The following is a 15,983-nucleotide window of genomic DNA, read 5'->3' as shown; positions in this document are numbered from 1 at the left end:
TAATTGACTGTGTGATTTGATGGAATGAGTACTAGACTAGACCTCAGAAATCCTATCCCTATCTCTTACTGTGTGACCTTGCACTTGTCAGTTATCTCTCTGTATTTGTTTTCTTATCTGTCCAGTAGAGCATCAGTACATGCCCAATACATGTATAATATCTGCAAGAGAATCAAATGAATACAAGGTGTGAAGGTGCTTTGAAATTGACAGCACTATAAAAATATGAGGCATTGTTTATTTAACATCCTTCCTTTTTCTTCCTCAGACTTGATTTTCAATGAAGGGGAACCATAAGGTGCTACGTTAAATGGTTCCTTTTGAATATTGGTTGAGAGGGTCTGGCTTTCTTCTTGAGGAAGAATGTTGCATGGACTCAGACACTTGAACTTGTGTGACATTAACGGATAGGATTTTATAGAAAACTGTTATAATTTTTTTAATGTATCAGTCTGGCCACATGAGAATGATATGGCAGCAGACAGGTTATTGTCAATTAAACACGAGCTGTCAGGAAGTCAGAAATGTTGAAATATGGTGAGCCTGAATCCTAAGCAGATCATATGACAGCTGCTCAGCTGTTATTTTAACAGAGTGACTGTATGTATGTGTTATTTTCCTGTAGAATTTAATTTGAGTCCCTAACGACAGAGACATCTCTGCATTTGCATGTAGCTGTCAAGTCAAACTTGGACCTTCTAAATGAGCTAGAATGGTGGGTAGTAATAGGCGAGTGACATATGGAGGAGATGGCTCTTGTCTCATTTTCCTCCACTCAGGTTACATTGAAGAGGCCTGCATCATCCCCTGCCCCTCAGACTGCAAGCTCAGTGAGTGGTCCAATTGGTCACGCTGCAGCAAGTCCTGCGGGAGTGGCGTGAAGGTTCGGTCTAAATGGCTGCGTGAAAAACCCTATAATGGAGGAAGACCATGCCCGAAACTGGACCATGTCAACCAGGTATTTTCTACCATTGGGAATATTGTAAAATATTTTCTAGGTGCACAATAATCTATTTTTTTAATCCAAAATAGAGAAGAATAAATAATAGACCCTGAATAAGAAATTTGACCCACTTTATCTTTAGAATGCCTGAGTAAATTATTAAAACCCCAAATCAGATAGATGATCTCTGTATCCTCAAGAGATTTATTTAGTACACTGTATTACATGTATGTGCATATTAATATAATTCAATGGAAATAAAAATGAAATCTACTTTTGAAATACTGTTAAGGTATTAATCTGTTATTATACAATAATTTGTGCGCTGAGAGCAAGATTGTCTTTTTCTGATAGATCCGATAGACTCTCAGAAAAGACATCTCAATTACCAAGTATATAAATTAAAATCAAAGAAAGTATATGGGTTTGGGTCTAAAATTGGGAAATATATTCTGTACATTTACTTAAGTTTGTTCAATGTGAAATATGTTAAGAAAAAAAAATATACTGGACTTCCTTGGTGGCACAGTGCTTAAGAATCCGCCGGCCAATGCAGGGGACACGGGTTCGAGGCCTGGTCCAGGTAGATCCCACATGCCGTGGAGCAACTAAGCCCATGCGCCACAACTACTGAGCCCATGCTCTAAAGTCCGCGAGCCACAACTACTGAGCCCGCATGCCACAACTACTGAAGCCGGTGTGCCTAGAGTCCATGCTCTGCAACAAGAGAAGCCACCACAATGAGAAGCCCGTGAGAGGGCCGCAACGAAGAGTAGCCCCCACTCACTGCAGCTAGAGAAAGCCCACGCACAGCAACAAAGACCCAAAGCAACCAAAAATAAACATATATAAATAAAATAAATTTTAAAAAAAGAAAAAGAAATATAAAAATGGCATCAAAGTAACCGTATGTTAATCTATCAATTTGGTGATTGGCCTTTTCAATCTTATGTGGAACTTTCTTTGACTTCGGATGCACACCATGTTAGCGGCAGTTCTCGTGTTCCATTGGAAATAAAATGTCTAATGGGGGGAATTGTGACTAGTTTAATGTAATATAAGATTCATCAGAGTTATTGCCATGTTTGGCCTACATGTGAATTAACAAAGAGTGAATTTCACACAATATGTGTAGGTATTAAGATGTATGTTTAAATTTAAGTCACAAATGAACCAATTCATATGTATGAACTAAACTTAAATATGTAGGTATGTTTCATACGCACATAGATTTTCTAATTTTAATCTCCAAACACACTGCTTACCCATATATTTGCCTTCCCAAATTAATCTAAATTTGTTCATCACAATAAAAGTAAATTATAGAGAAAATAAAAATAACTTTTGAATAAATCAATTAATGGCCAAGAAAGTGGAGAATTAAATTGCCTAGAAAGTACTCCAAAAGAATGTTGATTTTTTTCCCCCCAAAGAAAAATTGCTGAACTTGCCCTTAAATACAACTGAAGATGAATAATATACTGCACTGCTGCCATCTACTGGTAATCGAGTTTCTCTGTCCTAGTGAATAATTCCAAAGAAGAAAATGCATGACCCCGATTAAACAGAATAACTGAAATGTAATGTTTATAATACAAAAGAATATTATTCAACAAGTTTTGAAATCTTGAATTTCCAATAGTAAATTTAAATTTTAATAAATTGTTATCCATGATTCAAATAAATTCTACACATTTTCATACCTTTAGTGTGTATGTGAACAGCCAGATTTTAAAATGAGCTATGTTTGCCTTAACATTTTTTAGATAGTGAATTTGAAGAAGTTCAAATTGATTGTACCAAGTTGTCCTTGCTTAAAAACTCTTTAACCTAAGCCATTTCTCTGTCACTCTGATATAATCTAATGCAGAGTATAAGGACATCTGAGTATTTTTTATCAGCCTACTGGTGGTATATTGAGATATGAACAATGGAAAATCAAAGCTAAAACAAGAAATAATAGATTCCTGAATCTTTGACTTTGAGCACAAATGTTCTACATTAAAAAATAGAAACTTCTAGGGATTTGTTAGTAAAATGTTAGGAAAGTAAAGAATATGCAAAGGTTTGTGTAAGTGTTGAAAATTGTAAATCATATAGATTTTTACTGCAGTTATATGTTCCTCAGGAATTAAGTCGTACTTTGCCTTGGAAATGATCTCTGAGGTTCCATTTTCCAGTTGAGGAAGCAAATCCCCATTTCCTCAGAAATATGGGTGGATGGATGGATTAAAATCAATATATCAGTCAGTCAATCAATCCATAGATAGTCCACTCACAATTTGAACCACAAGATATTTGCAGTCATATATTGATTCCCCATGATACGTATTTTGATGTCTACTCAGTTTGATTTCTTCATCCTGCCCATCAAATCCTTTCCTTAACTTGCTGTTTGCAATACTCATTTGTGTATCTTAATTTTAAACAGTAATAAGGAATTGGTTTTTCTCTTTTAAGGTCTAAGAAAGATGTTCTAATCATTTACCAAAAAAAAAAAACCCACCTTTTATATATGGGTAATATTTGAAACTTAGAACATAAGTTCTTCTCATCAAATATACTTATCTCTGTTTAACTTATCTTTGTTTCTCTCTCTTTTCTTCATTCCTGGTGAACACTACTCCAGGCCCAGGTAAGAACTTTTAAACCTCATCGTTCATAATAGAGTGCTGTTTGTTTTCATTTTACTCCTGACATCAGAGAATGCATTTCTTTTCCTGCTATTTCTCTTATCTTTTATAGGGGAAAACATGTTTTCCATAAAATTTTTCTTCTGCAGCTATTCTCTTTGTTTTCCTAGCATATTACATGTGTTTTCTCATTTTACTCTCAGGGCCTAAGGTACAGGGATAGTGGAGAACAAGCATAATTCACCACCGTTGAAAAGGCAATGACCCCTCCTGTTAATGGTCGCATGCTTCTCGGAGAGGGAGAGGTGCAGGTGGGCTCAAAGCGGTAGCAGGAGGTGGCTCTGAACTGATTTGTATTCACTGCAGTGTAGGAGATTAAAATGAAAGCCATCAAAGGATTAGGAAAGGTGGCATTTTACCTTCAGTTGTTCCCTTCCCCACAACTTGTAGGGTAATATTTTACTAAATACTAAAATAGTATTTAGTCCTATTTTAATACAGCACCCAACGTGAAGGTGATAACTTAGGACAGTAATTACAGATTCTCACTCCAACAGTGCACGCTTTTTATTCCTATATGGAATAGGTCCACTTTATTCGCTTTACTTGGATGTTTAGTAAAACTAAAATTTGCACAAAAGAATGGCTCCAGAGGACTATTTAAATCTATATTTTCTGGAATTAAATAGTTATATGAAATATTCATGTTTTGTGTGTGTGTGTGTGTGTGTGTGTGTGTGTGTGTGTGTATGTAAAATAGGAAATAAGAGTTATCATAGACTTTGAAATGATTTTAAGAGAGACATTTTTCTTTAATGGTTGAGTCAGCTCTGTTGCAGTGGATTATGGTCCTTTTTTTCATTTATTTAGTCATTCTTCTTTCTCATTGAGAAAAGAGCATAATTGGTTCATTGTGCTAAAAATCCTGAAACAGCCAACCACACCACCCCAAACCTGGGGCTGCAAGCCTTTATGGGCACCAGAGCAGAGACAATTTGCTTTGTTTTATGTGGCCCTCACCGCTTTGTACCTGTGTAGTATGAGACCAATTTCAGACCTTGCTTCCAAGGTTTAGTTAGTTTTCAGATAGCTTTATTTCATATTATTTATCTTCTAATTTAGTTTCATATATGGAACACACACACAAAATTCTTATTGGTATACATACTTATTTGGAAAACAGGCCAAATTATACTTATTTGAAAACAGCTACTTTTATATGCTTACTTAATTCATTAATTCTTTTATTCATTTATTCATCTTACTCAACAAATCTCTATAGAATGCCTGACATATGAGCAAGCACCCTGGGCTAAGTATTGAAGACACATGAAACTGTGAACAGGACATATGGCCCAGGACATTACAATACTATGTGGTATCACATAGTCAGTCTAGGAAAGTACGGAATGTGTCTGATGTGGTCCATGAGGTCCAATCTCCAGCTGCAATGTGATAGAGGAGCAGCACAATACAACACAGCCGTACCCTCCACTGCTAGAACTCTCAAGAGATCCTCTGTATTCCTGTTTTAGAATAATGAACAGTAAAGGAAAGGCTTCAGAGTAGCTAAACAAGAATATCAGGATAACTGTGATATGAAGTGTTCCCACTTACCTCATGGGGTTCTGTGAGGTGAGGTCATTGAGAACCGTGTGTGTTTCAGGTGTATGAGGTCGTCCCTTGCCACAGTGACTGCAGCCAGTACATATGGGTTACAGAGCCATGGAGCATCTGCAAGGTGACCTTTGTGAACATGCGGGACAACTGTGGAGAGGGCGTGCAAACCCGAAAAGTGAGGTAAGGCCAAGCCTAGTTACACAGAGAAGCAAAGGCACAGCCACCTCCCGATTTCTCATGTGCCAACATGAGCTTGCCCTCCTCCCAATCTCCCGAATGAAATTGTCTTCAATTTTATTTTTATGGCGTCTGTGTTCATAGAAAGCTCTAAAGGGATCTGCTTCCAGCAGTAGTGTATCATCGTCTGCCTTCTGATTTTAGGAAGCTTTGCTTCAAGGTACTCTTGCAGGGAAAGGGCTGCATATTGAATGCGAGGTGAATTAATGCAGCTTTTCCAACCCCGGTAACTTCTTCCTTAAAGGTCAAATAGATTTCTAACTGTATCTTAGTGATAATCTTTTGCAAACTCTTTATCCTTTGTATCAAACTGGCTATCTTTTGAATACTCCCATCTGCTCTAGGAAGCCTTCCCTAAACCTCCCCACTGGCTAGTGCCTCTCATTTGTTCCCTGAACCACACTGTCCGGTAGGGCAGCCACTAGCCACGTGTGACCGTTTCACTTTAAATCTATTAAAATTAAATAAAATGCATTTCCTCAGTCACACTAGACACATTCTAAGTGCCCGATAGCCAGAGGTGGCTAGTGGCAATTCTGTGAGCACAGTATTTACATTGTCATAGAAAGCTCTACTGAGCGGCCTTGTTCTATAATACCCCATGTACCCCTCACTGTTTTGAAAGATCCATCTACATGTCTGTCCCCTTTATTAAATCCTGTTTCTCCAAACTGAGACCCTGTCGTATTCACAGAACTTCCCTAAAACCTAATACAATTAAATTATTGTAATAATTGTAATACAATTAAATTAACTCATTAAATTATCCCTGCACCATCTACATATGATCCTTAAGGGTCTCAAACCTGGGAAACAAGTATATGAGGCTTTACTATCTCCACTTTACAGAGTAGATTCAGAAGTGCTTACTAAGTAGTGCGCTGAGAGCACACACCTAGTAAAGTGACAGCTGCATTCAAACTCAAGTCTCTTGTCACTCTTTAACTACAACCAGTTTCTTCTAACTCTGCTGAGTGACACACAGTAAAGAAAAACATAAAAACATCCAAAACCTGACAACTCCTGTTGTGAAGAATCCCATTCTCACTCATGACATAATTTTTCATGAATTTAAGATTCCTATTTCTTAATCTGTTTCAATAGGAAAGTAGAACAAGTTAACGTTTATGTCATAAAACCTTGGCACACTATGTAAAACATTTAATCCAGTAAAAACATTCTCTATCTCTTTTTTCAAAAGCCCATCTGAACTCTCAAGTTATTTTATGGAGTAACTTTTAAAGGTGGATGAGGTGGGGTGGAGGTAATGAGTTAATAGGGAAACAGGGAAGAAAAGGACAGAGATTCTGTTTTCTACCAATCTTCTGCCAAATTTAAAATCTCTCTTTCAAATATAAAAATATTTTTCTTATATTAAAAATTTGATCAGGTTGTGTTTTTTGTTATTAAAAAAAATTATAATAATGAACTTCTTTCGGCTTTCCCTTCGGCTGTGTATATGTTGCTTCTTTTTGCTTTGTGAATAGGTATTCTCAACATTTCCAAACACATCTTAAGCACAGTAACTTTTCTGGTCAACTAATTTTTCCAGTAAACATTTTTAATGCAAACAGAGAAAAGAGAAGATCAGTATTGATTGGAATTTCTGATTGTGTAGTAATGTTTCTTTCTTGATTCAGTAGTATACCTCCCAAACCTTACCCTCTGCTAATTAAGGTCAAACGTCCTGTTAGATGCAAGCATTGGGTGACATTTCAGGAAAAGTCTATAAGAGAGCAGGTTTCAAAATATCTCATTCTTTCTCTTTTAGGATGGTGTGATATCAAAGACTGAGTAATAGTAGTGGTTTGCCCTGCTGGGAAGGAATATTTTTCACTAACATTTTTGTAGAATTGCCAGCACATGATGATAATAAGAACCAAACAGATTTGGTTATTTCTGCTGTTGCTTTTGAATTTTCTGCAGGCAATTCCCGCCCCCCCTTATTGCTACAACTGTGGTGGGCATCTGGGCCCACCCTTGGCCTCCAACTTGGTGGTTGTTTTCTAAAATAGCTCAGTATTCTCACAGCATAATCCCTTCTCCTGTGGAAAGGAGAAAAGGCCAGGAATTTGAAGAAAGCAAATGAACTTAAAGTGCTTCCCTTTGGGCTCAAGACTTGATCCAAATATTTATTCTATTCCACAGTGATAAAAGTATCATTAATACTAACTCAAATAAATAAAACATAATCTGAATATCAACAAGAAGGGTTTTTTAGCAATTGTGGCACATTCAAATGATGGAATTCAAATGTAATCATTAAAAATTATGTCTTAGAAACACAGTTAATAACACAAAAAGATTTTTATAATGTATTGTTGATGTTTTTCCTAAATGGTACAGATAGTAGGTGAAGTTTGCTCCTGTTTAGTGAAATGAAAATATATGTTTAAGTATAGTAGTCTGTTAAGAGTGGTTATCTCTGATAGAATGCAGTGAATTTGTATTATTTCTTGTGATTTTCCTAAAATGAATCTATTACCTGTATAGTAAAAATCGAAGGAAAAGAAATACCTTTGAAAACAAAGTTTTATGCACATAACTACTTAATAGAGTATTGAACATCTGTCCTTAACTTTGAATCAATAGGTAATTTTGCAAGTTAATCCTTGTTCATCATGTCAGGGCCTCACATTAATGTAATCTTTTCTTAGCAAATCCAACTTTGGAGATTGAACTGTCCCGTCTGCTCCGTCCTCTCATAGCTGCTGTCAACAGAACATTTTTTAAATGCCACTGAAGCTAGAACTTTTTTCCTGGGAAACTAAAACTCTCCCAGAGAAATTTATAATTTATTTTTTTCCTTCAACAATGAAACTATATAAATCTGTCTACATTTGCATATTTTTGTGATTACCTTTTATATATTTATTCAATATCCAAAAAATGCAGAGGTGGGTATTTGTGTGGTGATTTTTCCAGCTTACAAACCCAGTTAAGACATAACCAACAGCTTAGTTTTCCAGTCTTTGAATGCGTTCCACAGGAAAACCACATTTCTCTTAAAATTAGCAGCGCTGTATAGAAACGTGATTCTGCAGGGGAGATTTGTGAAGATGCAATGTCCCTACTGATTGTAAATCCCTGAGAAAAGTTGACATTCCAGATATAATTGGTAATGTAATGCAACCAACAGTTTAAAACATTGCAGTGGGTTTGAGAGGCTTAAGAGCTCAAGCCTTCCTTTTCATCTCCTGCAATGCAGTTCTCTTCCCAAACCTATTAATTTGGTTGACCTTCTCTGAGTTACAAATGAGGGATAAAGTTTTTCTCTTCTATTCGAAAAGTGCCTTGAGAGATTATTAACTACAGTAAAAGTTAAGTCTGGTACTAGCCACATTAATTAGATTCCCAAGAGATGACTAAGGAGCCCTTTATGACTGCTTACAATAGAATGAAATGTAATAAAATGTTTGAATTTGTTCTGTTGAAAGGAAAACTAACAATAAAAAAGGTCAAGATATAGGAAGATCCCAACAACCACGTTTAGAGAATTTGTGCTATTATTCTTATGATTGTCTCTTCACTTCTGCCTTTCTTTTAAGGTTATCAGCAGATGGGAAGTGAAAATTACTTTTGAAATGACAAAACAACTTGATAAATGCCATCAGTTACTTTCTCAAAACCACTTACTGAAATCTCTCCCTAGGAGATTTCAGTGTGCCGTGTCTTCCATCATATATGAATCTGCCTTCTCCATGGAATTCACCATTTTCCTCAGAAGAAAAACATGCATTATATTCCAAAATTGTAACCCATCTATGAATATCTTTGGTGAACTCATTCGTTTCTGCATCATATATGGGTGTAAATGACCCTCTCCTTTAAGAGGAAGACACGTAGTTTAGGTACACAGAGTGTATACACAGTGGCTATAACTCTAAAAGATTATGATACATGCAAGCATAGATTTTTAAATCATTAGCTATACAACTAGGTATGGGAGGCAGAGATCCTTTTACGTCTTTATGTTTGGAGAATTTTATTCATTAAATGCAAAGCTTCCCATCCCCCACCTCCATGGTGATGTCTTATGAAAAACCCTGTACCTTACGGGTTGGCCATTGTTCAGTTGTCCCAGTTCCTTCACTGATAGGTATGTTTTCTTCTAGATGCACGCAGAACACAGCGGACGGCCCTTCTGACCATGTAGAGGATTACCTCTGTGACCCAGAAGAGATGCCTCTGGGCTCTAGAGAATGCAAATTACCATGTCCCGAGGATTGTGTGATAACTGAATGGGGTCCGTGGACCCGATGCACTTTGGTGAGACAATTAACCATTTATTAATGTAGAATTTGCTTAATTCCTTACCACTAAAGCTTTAAGAATATTATTAAGAAAATAATAGCTTGGTTACTAAATTAGTTACTAAATTAGTTACCAAAGCAAGGCATATTTTTGGCTACTTCATTCTTATGACTGTGCCATTTAAAATCAGCAATGTTTGGACTCCCACTGAAACAGCTCAACCTCTTGCAAGCTTTATGCTCCTCCACCGTCCTTCTAAACCCAGCACAGGCTTCAATAGTTGTGGCTCGTGGGATCTAGAGCGCAGGCTCAATAGTTGTGGCACAAGGGCTTAGACACTCCGCGGCATGTGGGATCTTACCAGACCAGGGATTGAACCTGTGTCCCCTGCATTGGCAGGCGTATTCTTAACCACTGCACCACCAGGGAAGTCCCAAAATGCCTTTACATTTGCTTATGAATCCACAGCATGTTAAAAACTGCAGTGGTGATAATGATTCCCTCCAGGTAAAGGGAAAAAGAATGAAAATCTAGTAAAAATACTTTAATGGTGTCAGGTTATTATCATCCCTTGCTTTTTGCCCAATCCCTTTAAAATTGTAGGCATAATCTTTCACACGGTAGGGGTATGGCAGAAGGAGTATTGACACTAAAACGCAAAAGATCCTGGTAAGAAAGGGAGTAGAAAGAAGAAAGCTGTGCATCAGTGAATCTCTTTCCACACACTGACTCTTGAGTCTCTTTGGGCCTGGAAAGCCAGCTGAGAGTTTCCAATCACACAAAGCTTCTAGATTTCAGCAGCCCGTAGGGCCTCTTCCATGGGACCCTGGGAGGAGAGTCACTTGAAACAGAACTGGCTGATGATGTGGGAAATCTGGCTTACCCTTGTGCATCTTTGTAAAGCTGCACACTTCAGAATGGCATCAAATCATGGAAAAGATACATCTAATGTGGAATTAATTTGCTGAAATATAATATGGGACAGATACATGTTTTCAAGGAGAAATTAATTTTCTGTTTCAGTGTTAACATTATTAAAGATGCTGATTAGCAGCCAACTGATAGAGCAGGAGCAAAACAGGGCTGGCAGTTGACTTGGATGCAGGTTAAATTGCAATTAAGAATCACCTGTTTCGGGCTTCCCTGGTGGCGCAGTGGTTGAGAGTCCGCCTGCCGATGCAGGGAACAAGGGCTCGTGCCCCGGTCCGGGAGGATCCCACATGCCAAGAGCGGCTGGGCCCGTGAGCCATGGCCGCTGAGCCTGCGCGTCCGGAGCCTGTGCTCCGCAACGGGAGAGGCCACAACAGTAGAATCAGCTGTTTCACAAGCATATGCAAATGATTTTCTATTCTATTTAATTCCACAGCATCATATTTTAAGTTACTGTTTCTGATCTTAGTAACCAAATGTTTTCAAAACAAGACTGTACGCGTAGGAGAATGGCAACCAGTCTTTTTAATTAGTGCTAAGTTGTGTTTGTGTGCATATATGTGTGCACATTAGGAAAATAAAGGTTGTATATAACTAGTTATTTGAAGTTCACCCTTAAAACCGTGTTTCAGGTCCTGTCAACTATATTAGATAAATAGATAGACTATAATTTCTGTATTAGTGATCTACAATAATTAGTATGACCATATGTATGTGTTTGTGTATGGATGATGTGATGTATCTATTAATATTTGACACATAGGCTCTTTTTCTCCCAGTTTTACTGAGAAATAATTGACAGACATCATTGTATGTTTAAGGAATATAGCATGATGGTTGGATCTACATATATTGTGAAATGATTACCACAATAGGTTCAGTAGCATCCATCTTCTCAAACAGGTATGATGAAAAGAAAGAAGAAAAGAATAAAGGAAAAAAATGTTCTGCTTGTGATGAGAACTGTTAAGATTTAGTCTCTTAACAGCTTTCCTGTATAACATACAGCAGTGTTAGCTACAGTCATCATGTTGTACATTACATCCCTACTACTTATTATCTTATAATTGGAAATGTGTACCTTTTGACCACTTTCCTCCACTTCTCCCTTCTCTCCTACCCCCACTTCTGGTAACTGTAAGTCTGATCTCTTTTTCTATGAGTTTTGTTTTTTCTTTTGTTTTTTAGATTGCACATATAAGTGAGATCATACAGCATTTGTTTATCTCTGACATTTCACTTAGCGTAATGCCTTCAGGGTCCAGCCATGTTGTCACAAATTGTAGAAATCCTCATTTTTTTATGGCTGAATAATATTCCACTGTATAATTATACTACAACTTATTTATCCATTCATCCATTGATGGACACTTTGGTTTTTTCAATATCCTGGCTATTGTAAATAGTGCTGCAATAAACAAAGGGGTGCAGATATCTTTTCAGGTTAGACACATCTCTTAAGCACTGTCGACTGAAGAAACACACACAGCTTAAAAGTTGCGAGTTAAGCTTTATTCGGGGATCTTACTGAGGATTATAGCCTGGGAGACAACCTTTTAGACAGCTCTGAGGAACTGCTCTGAAAAGGTAAAGGAGGAGCCAGGATAAACAGGAGTTTTTTGCTGGGAAAGAACATACAGTCAGACATCAAAAGATTACTGCTAATCACTAAAACAGACATCTCTAGTTAATGACTTTAGTGCTTTCCTGGGTATAGGAAGATGCAAGAATCTGGGCTTACTGAAATTATTCCCTAGACATATCTTAACTATCTTGGGTCAGTATCCAAAGCACAGAATGCTACCTCTTTTCCTCCATCCTGTTTCGCTCAGGGCACATCACCTGCAGCAGCTGCAGTGGCTGGTGCCTTGATCATTGTAGAACTGAGGCAGCAGACAACATTCTTTGTGTACTGGAATGGCAGACAACATTCCCTGTTCCCGGCATCTTAGAGCTAGCTGGAACATCAGAAACTCATCCAACACCTTGATTTTATAAATGAAGAAACTGAGGCGTTATGAGATTAAGTTAGCCAGTGTCCCAAAGGTTCTAGCTCTTGCTCCAGTGCTCTCCCTAATACATTAGCTCTTGTGTGGCTGAGTACTCACCTTTCTGAGGAGTTATATTATTCTTTGTCAGCCTTGCAATCAAAGCAGTTTCCGGCAAAGGTCAGCTGACCCCATCAGACAACCTGCTGATGAAGGAAGAGCCTGCCCTGATGCTGTTGAGAAGGAACCCTGTAACCTGAACAAAAACTGCTTCCACTATGATTATAATGTAACAGGTATGTGAACAGTCATCTCCTTATAGAGTTAAGGGTCAAATCCCACGTCTGTCAGCTCAGCAGCATTTCCGGAAGTATTGTTCAACTCCATCTGCGTGCCTTTTGGACATGCTGCTTACTCTCCCAGAAATAATTCCGTATTAAATGAAAGAAATATTTATCTGCCTTATTTTTCATAAACATCAAAATAGAGAATGAAATTATCACACAAACATTAGCTCTTAAGGCAGACGGAGAATAGTCTAAGGGTTCCTATTTAAGCCACCCTCCCACTTTCAGAAGGTGCACATAAAAGGTATATCTTCCCATGGGTATCAGTTTATTGAAAGATGTCTTTCTTCTTCAGAATGTGTTTAATCACTGTGAATACTGGGACAACAATTCTTTCCGTGGGGGCAGTTCATAGGCATGATTAGTCTGCTGTAAAGACATCAGCGATCTTAAGCTTGCCAAGAAGTGCGTGAAGAGAATATAAACATTTCAGAGATATAAATATTATCAAAGGTGTAGGTGAAAAAAGATAAGATGAGTGTTTTTTTTAGAAAAAAAAGGCTTATTCTAAATTCCATTTCTTTCCCAAACCCTCATCTCATACCATCAAGGTATATATATACTCTAGGAAAGAAGACTTTCATGGTTTGTATGACTTAGGGCAACACTGAAGCTTACTCTGGAATTTTTCCTAAGTAATTTTCACACCAAAATAAACCCCAGAAACTGTACAGTGACACACAGCAGTCAGATTGACTTTTTGCTTCTTTTGGTTTTTCTCTTCAGTTTCCTTTCATGACACAATGAAATCACAGTTCTCTGGGGCATGCTACGTTACCCTGGAAAGAATTATTTTGCAAAAGACATATAATAAAGGGAATTGAATAAATATGGCCAAAGTGATTTTGAAATAAATAAGCGTACATTTTACAGTACGGACAGTAAGTGAAAGACAGTTTTATTTGGATATAACTACCTAAAGTACGAGCCATTAAAATGATGATTATTTTGCTTAAACAGAAATGTAGATTTCTACTTTCGTTAGGAAAAGTTTTTAAATGACATTTGATCTGCAGGCCACAGCCATTTCTACAGTATCACCAAACAGCTAGCTAGCAAGATTGTCAGGGAGACATCTGCCTCGGGAATAGTCCCCGTAGCGATGTGCAACGCCAGCATTTCCATTTGACTCCAGATACGTTCAAAGCCGGGGCCCATACGCTCTGCGTGTGGGATGATTGATTGCGGGGCTTAGGAAGCAGTTGTGAATTAAATATGGGATTCAGGTCATCCGAGTTTCATTTGAAATCCGGTTCATGCATAGCCTTCTGTTCTGATATGCTCCCTTCCTTCCAGACTGGAGTACGTGCCAGCTGAGTGAGAAGGCAGTTTGTGGAAATGGCATGAAAACGAGGATGCTGGATTGTGTTCGAAGTGATGGCAAGTCGGTTAACCTGAAATATTGTGAAGAGGTGAGGGGATGCTTTGTTATGTCTTTGCGAGTAAATTCTTCCCTAATAATTTCAATTCATGCTGAGCCAAGTGACCTGACCAGCGCTTTATGCAGCTCGTTGCCAGCAGATGTTTTCGGCACTATTCAGAGGCTGCTGAACACTCTCTTGAAAAGAGACGCTGTCCAACACTACTGATTTCTACACATAATTTCCTGTATTTTGTTCTGCTTGGAGCCCAAAGGTATGCTAATTAGCCTATTCTGAAAGAAATGCTCGGGGAACAATAAGTAATCAAGGTGAATAAAGGCAATAAATCTTAATCAGACTACTCATCATCTTTCATAATTTCATATGAGTTTTGTGTTCCCTGGGACACCTGCCAAGAGCCATCATTTATTCTCTCTGTTGCAAAACATTGATCGCATGTGGTTCGGTAGCAGATTTTGATATTAGGATCTAATACCCAGCTGTGAGAGTCTAAGACTCAGGTCTGGATAAGAGAGAGCTTGAAGTTCAAACAAAGGAATAGAGTCTGCCATTAGTGTCTTTTAGGTACAGAGAATTGTAACTGTTAATTCTCCAATTTATGAAAGTAATGTTATCATTTCTAATATGACCTTAGGAAACGCGAGAAAACACAGTTGTTGTCCTTCGGTAGTATTCATGAAGCTACACTTTGGGTTTTGATTATTTTGTCTGGTTTCCAGACCAAAAGGGCACTCACATTCCTGACAGATTTTGACTCCTCCTGCATCTGAGGCCACTGGGTTAAACATGAACCAAGATAACCAACAGCCTCCACAGACCTGCAACACCCAGGAGGAACTTATAACCTCATTAGGGTTCAGTAGACTTGGGACCATGACGTCTGTCTACACATTCCAGGGGTTATTATAAGCTTGTGGTAAATTATTCAAACTCCTAAGGGAAAACTCAAGATGGAAATATTTTAATCCATTTGATATCTCTGATATTATCATGTGGACCTAATTTAACTGTCTGTATCTCTGTCCATGGGAACAGAGCTCCCAAGTGTGCTGAAAGCAAATTGTTGAGTTAATAAATTGCTCTATCATCTTATAACATAACTTAGTCAATTACTGCTTTAGATTGCATCAGAAATTTTATACCTGAATCAGTCTGGCTTTGAAACTAATAACATCGAAGTGATGTGATCATTACAAAAATAACATTATTATTAATGAACGTTATTATAGTTATATACAGGCTGGAGAGCTTTCTGTGGTCTACCTCTAGTTGGTTAATATGTCTCTTTTTTTGCAAATGCACATGTAAGTGTCCTCCTGGGTCAGAATGAGATAACTATTAATAGCTCTGAGAGCTTTTAGAAAGCTAAACCCAAATCATACAAGACCAGTTTTTAAATATCTCATGACTACAGGACAAAGATATAAATAGGGCCTTTTATTTCTTAAGTGAAACGTGGGTAAAAACCTGAGAAGTAATTTTAAGTATCCAGGAGCCTAGATAATTTTACTTTTATGTACAAATATTATAATGTTTGAATATTGTGATGACAGGGATTCAAATCATAACATTTTAGTAAACCCTGTATTCAGGGAGAGCAGTACTACTCTCTGCAGGAATTGGATTAAACAACTCATATCCTATTTTAT

At 37.6% G+C, this 15,983-nt stretch overlaps 1 protein-coding gene across 1 annotated transcript in view; it reads left to right on the top strand.

The window, feature by feature from the left end:
- Positions 1-15,983, top strand: part of THSD7A (thrombospondin type 1 domain containing 7A) — a 456,679-nt gene that overhangs the window by 412,939 nt on the left and 27,757 nt on the right. Inside the window, exons 14-19 of the mRNA XM_032643093.1 lie at positions 780-958; positions 3,573-3,578; positions 5,243-5,376; positions 9,549-9,702; positions 12,757-12,901; positions 14,249-14,364. Of these exons, the coding sequence (XP_032498984.1) occupies positions 780-958; positions 3,573-3,578; positions 5,243-5,376; positions 9,549-9,702; positions 12,757-12,901; positions 14,249-14,364 (734 nt within the window). The remainder of the gene's footprint in view (positions 1-779; positions 959-3,572; positions 3,579-5,242; positions 5,377-9,548; positions 9,703-12,756; positions 12,902-14,248; positions 14,365-15,983) is intronic.

This window comes from Phocoena sinus, chromosome 9, assembly GCF_008692025.1.
Source record: "Phocoena sinus isolate mPhoSin1 chromosome 9, mPhoSin1.pri, whole genome shotgun sequence".
NCBI lineage: Eukaryota > Metazoa > Chordata > Mammalia > Artiodactyla > Phocoenidae > Phocoena > Phocoena sinus.
The sequence above is the reverse complement of the archived record's forward strand: the minus strand, read 5'-3'. Positions and strand labels throughout refer to the sequence as shown.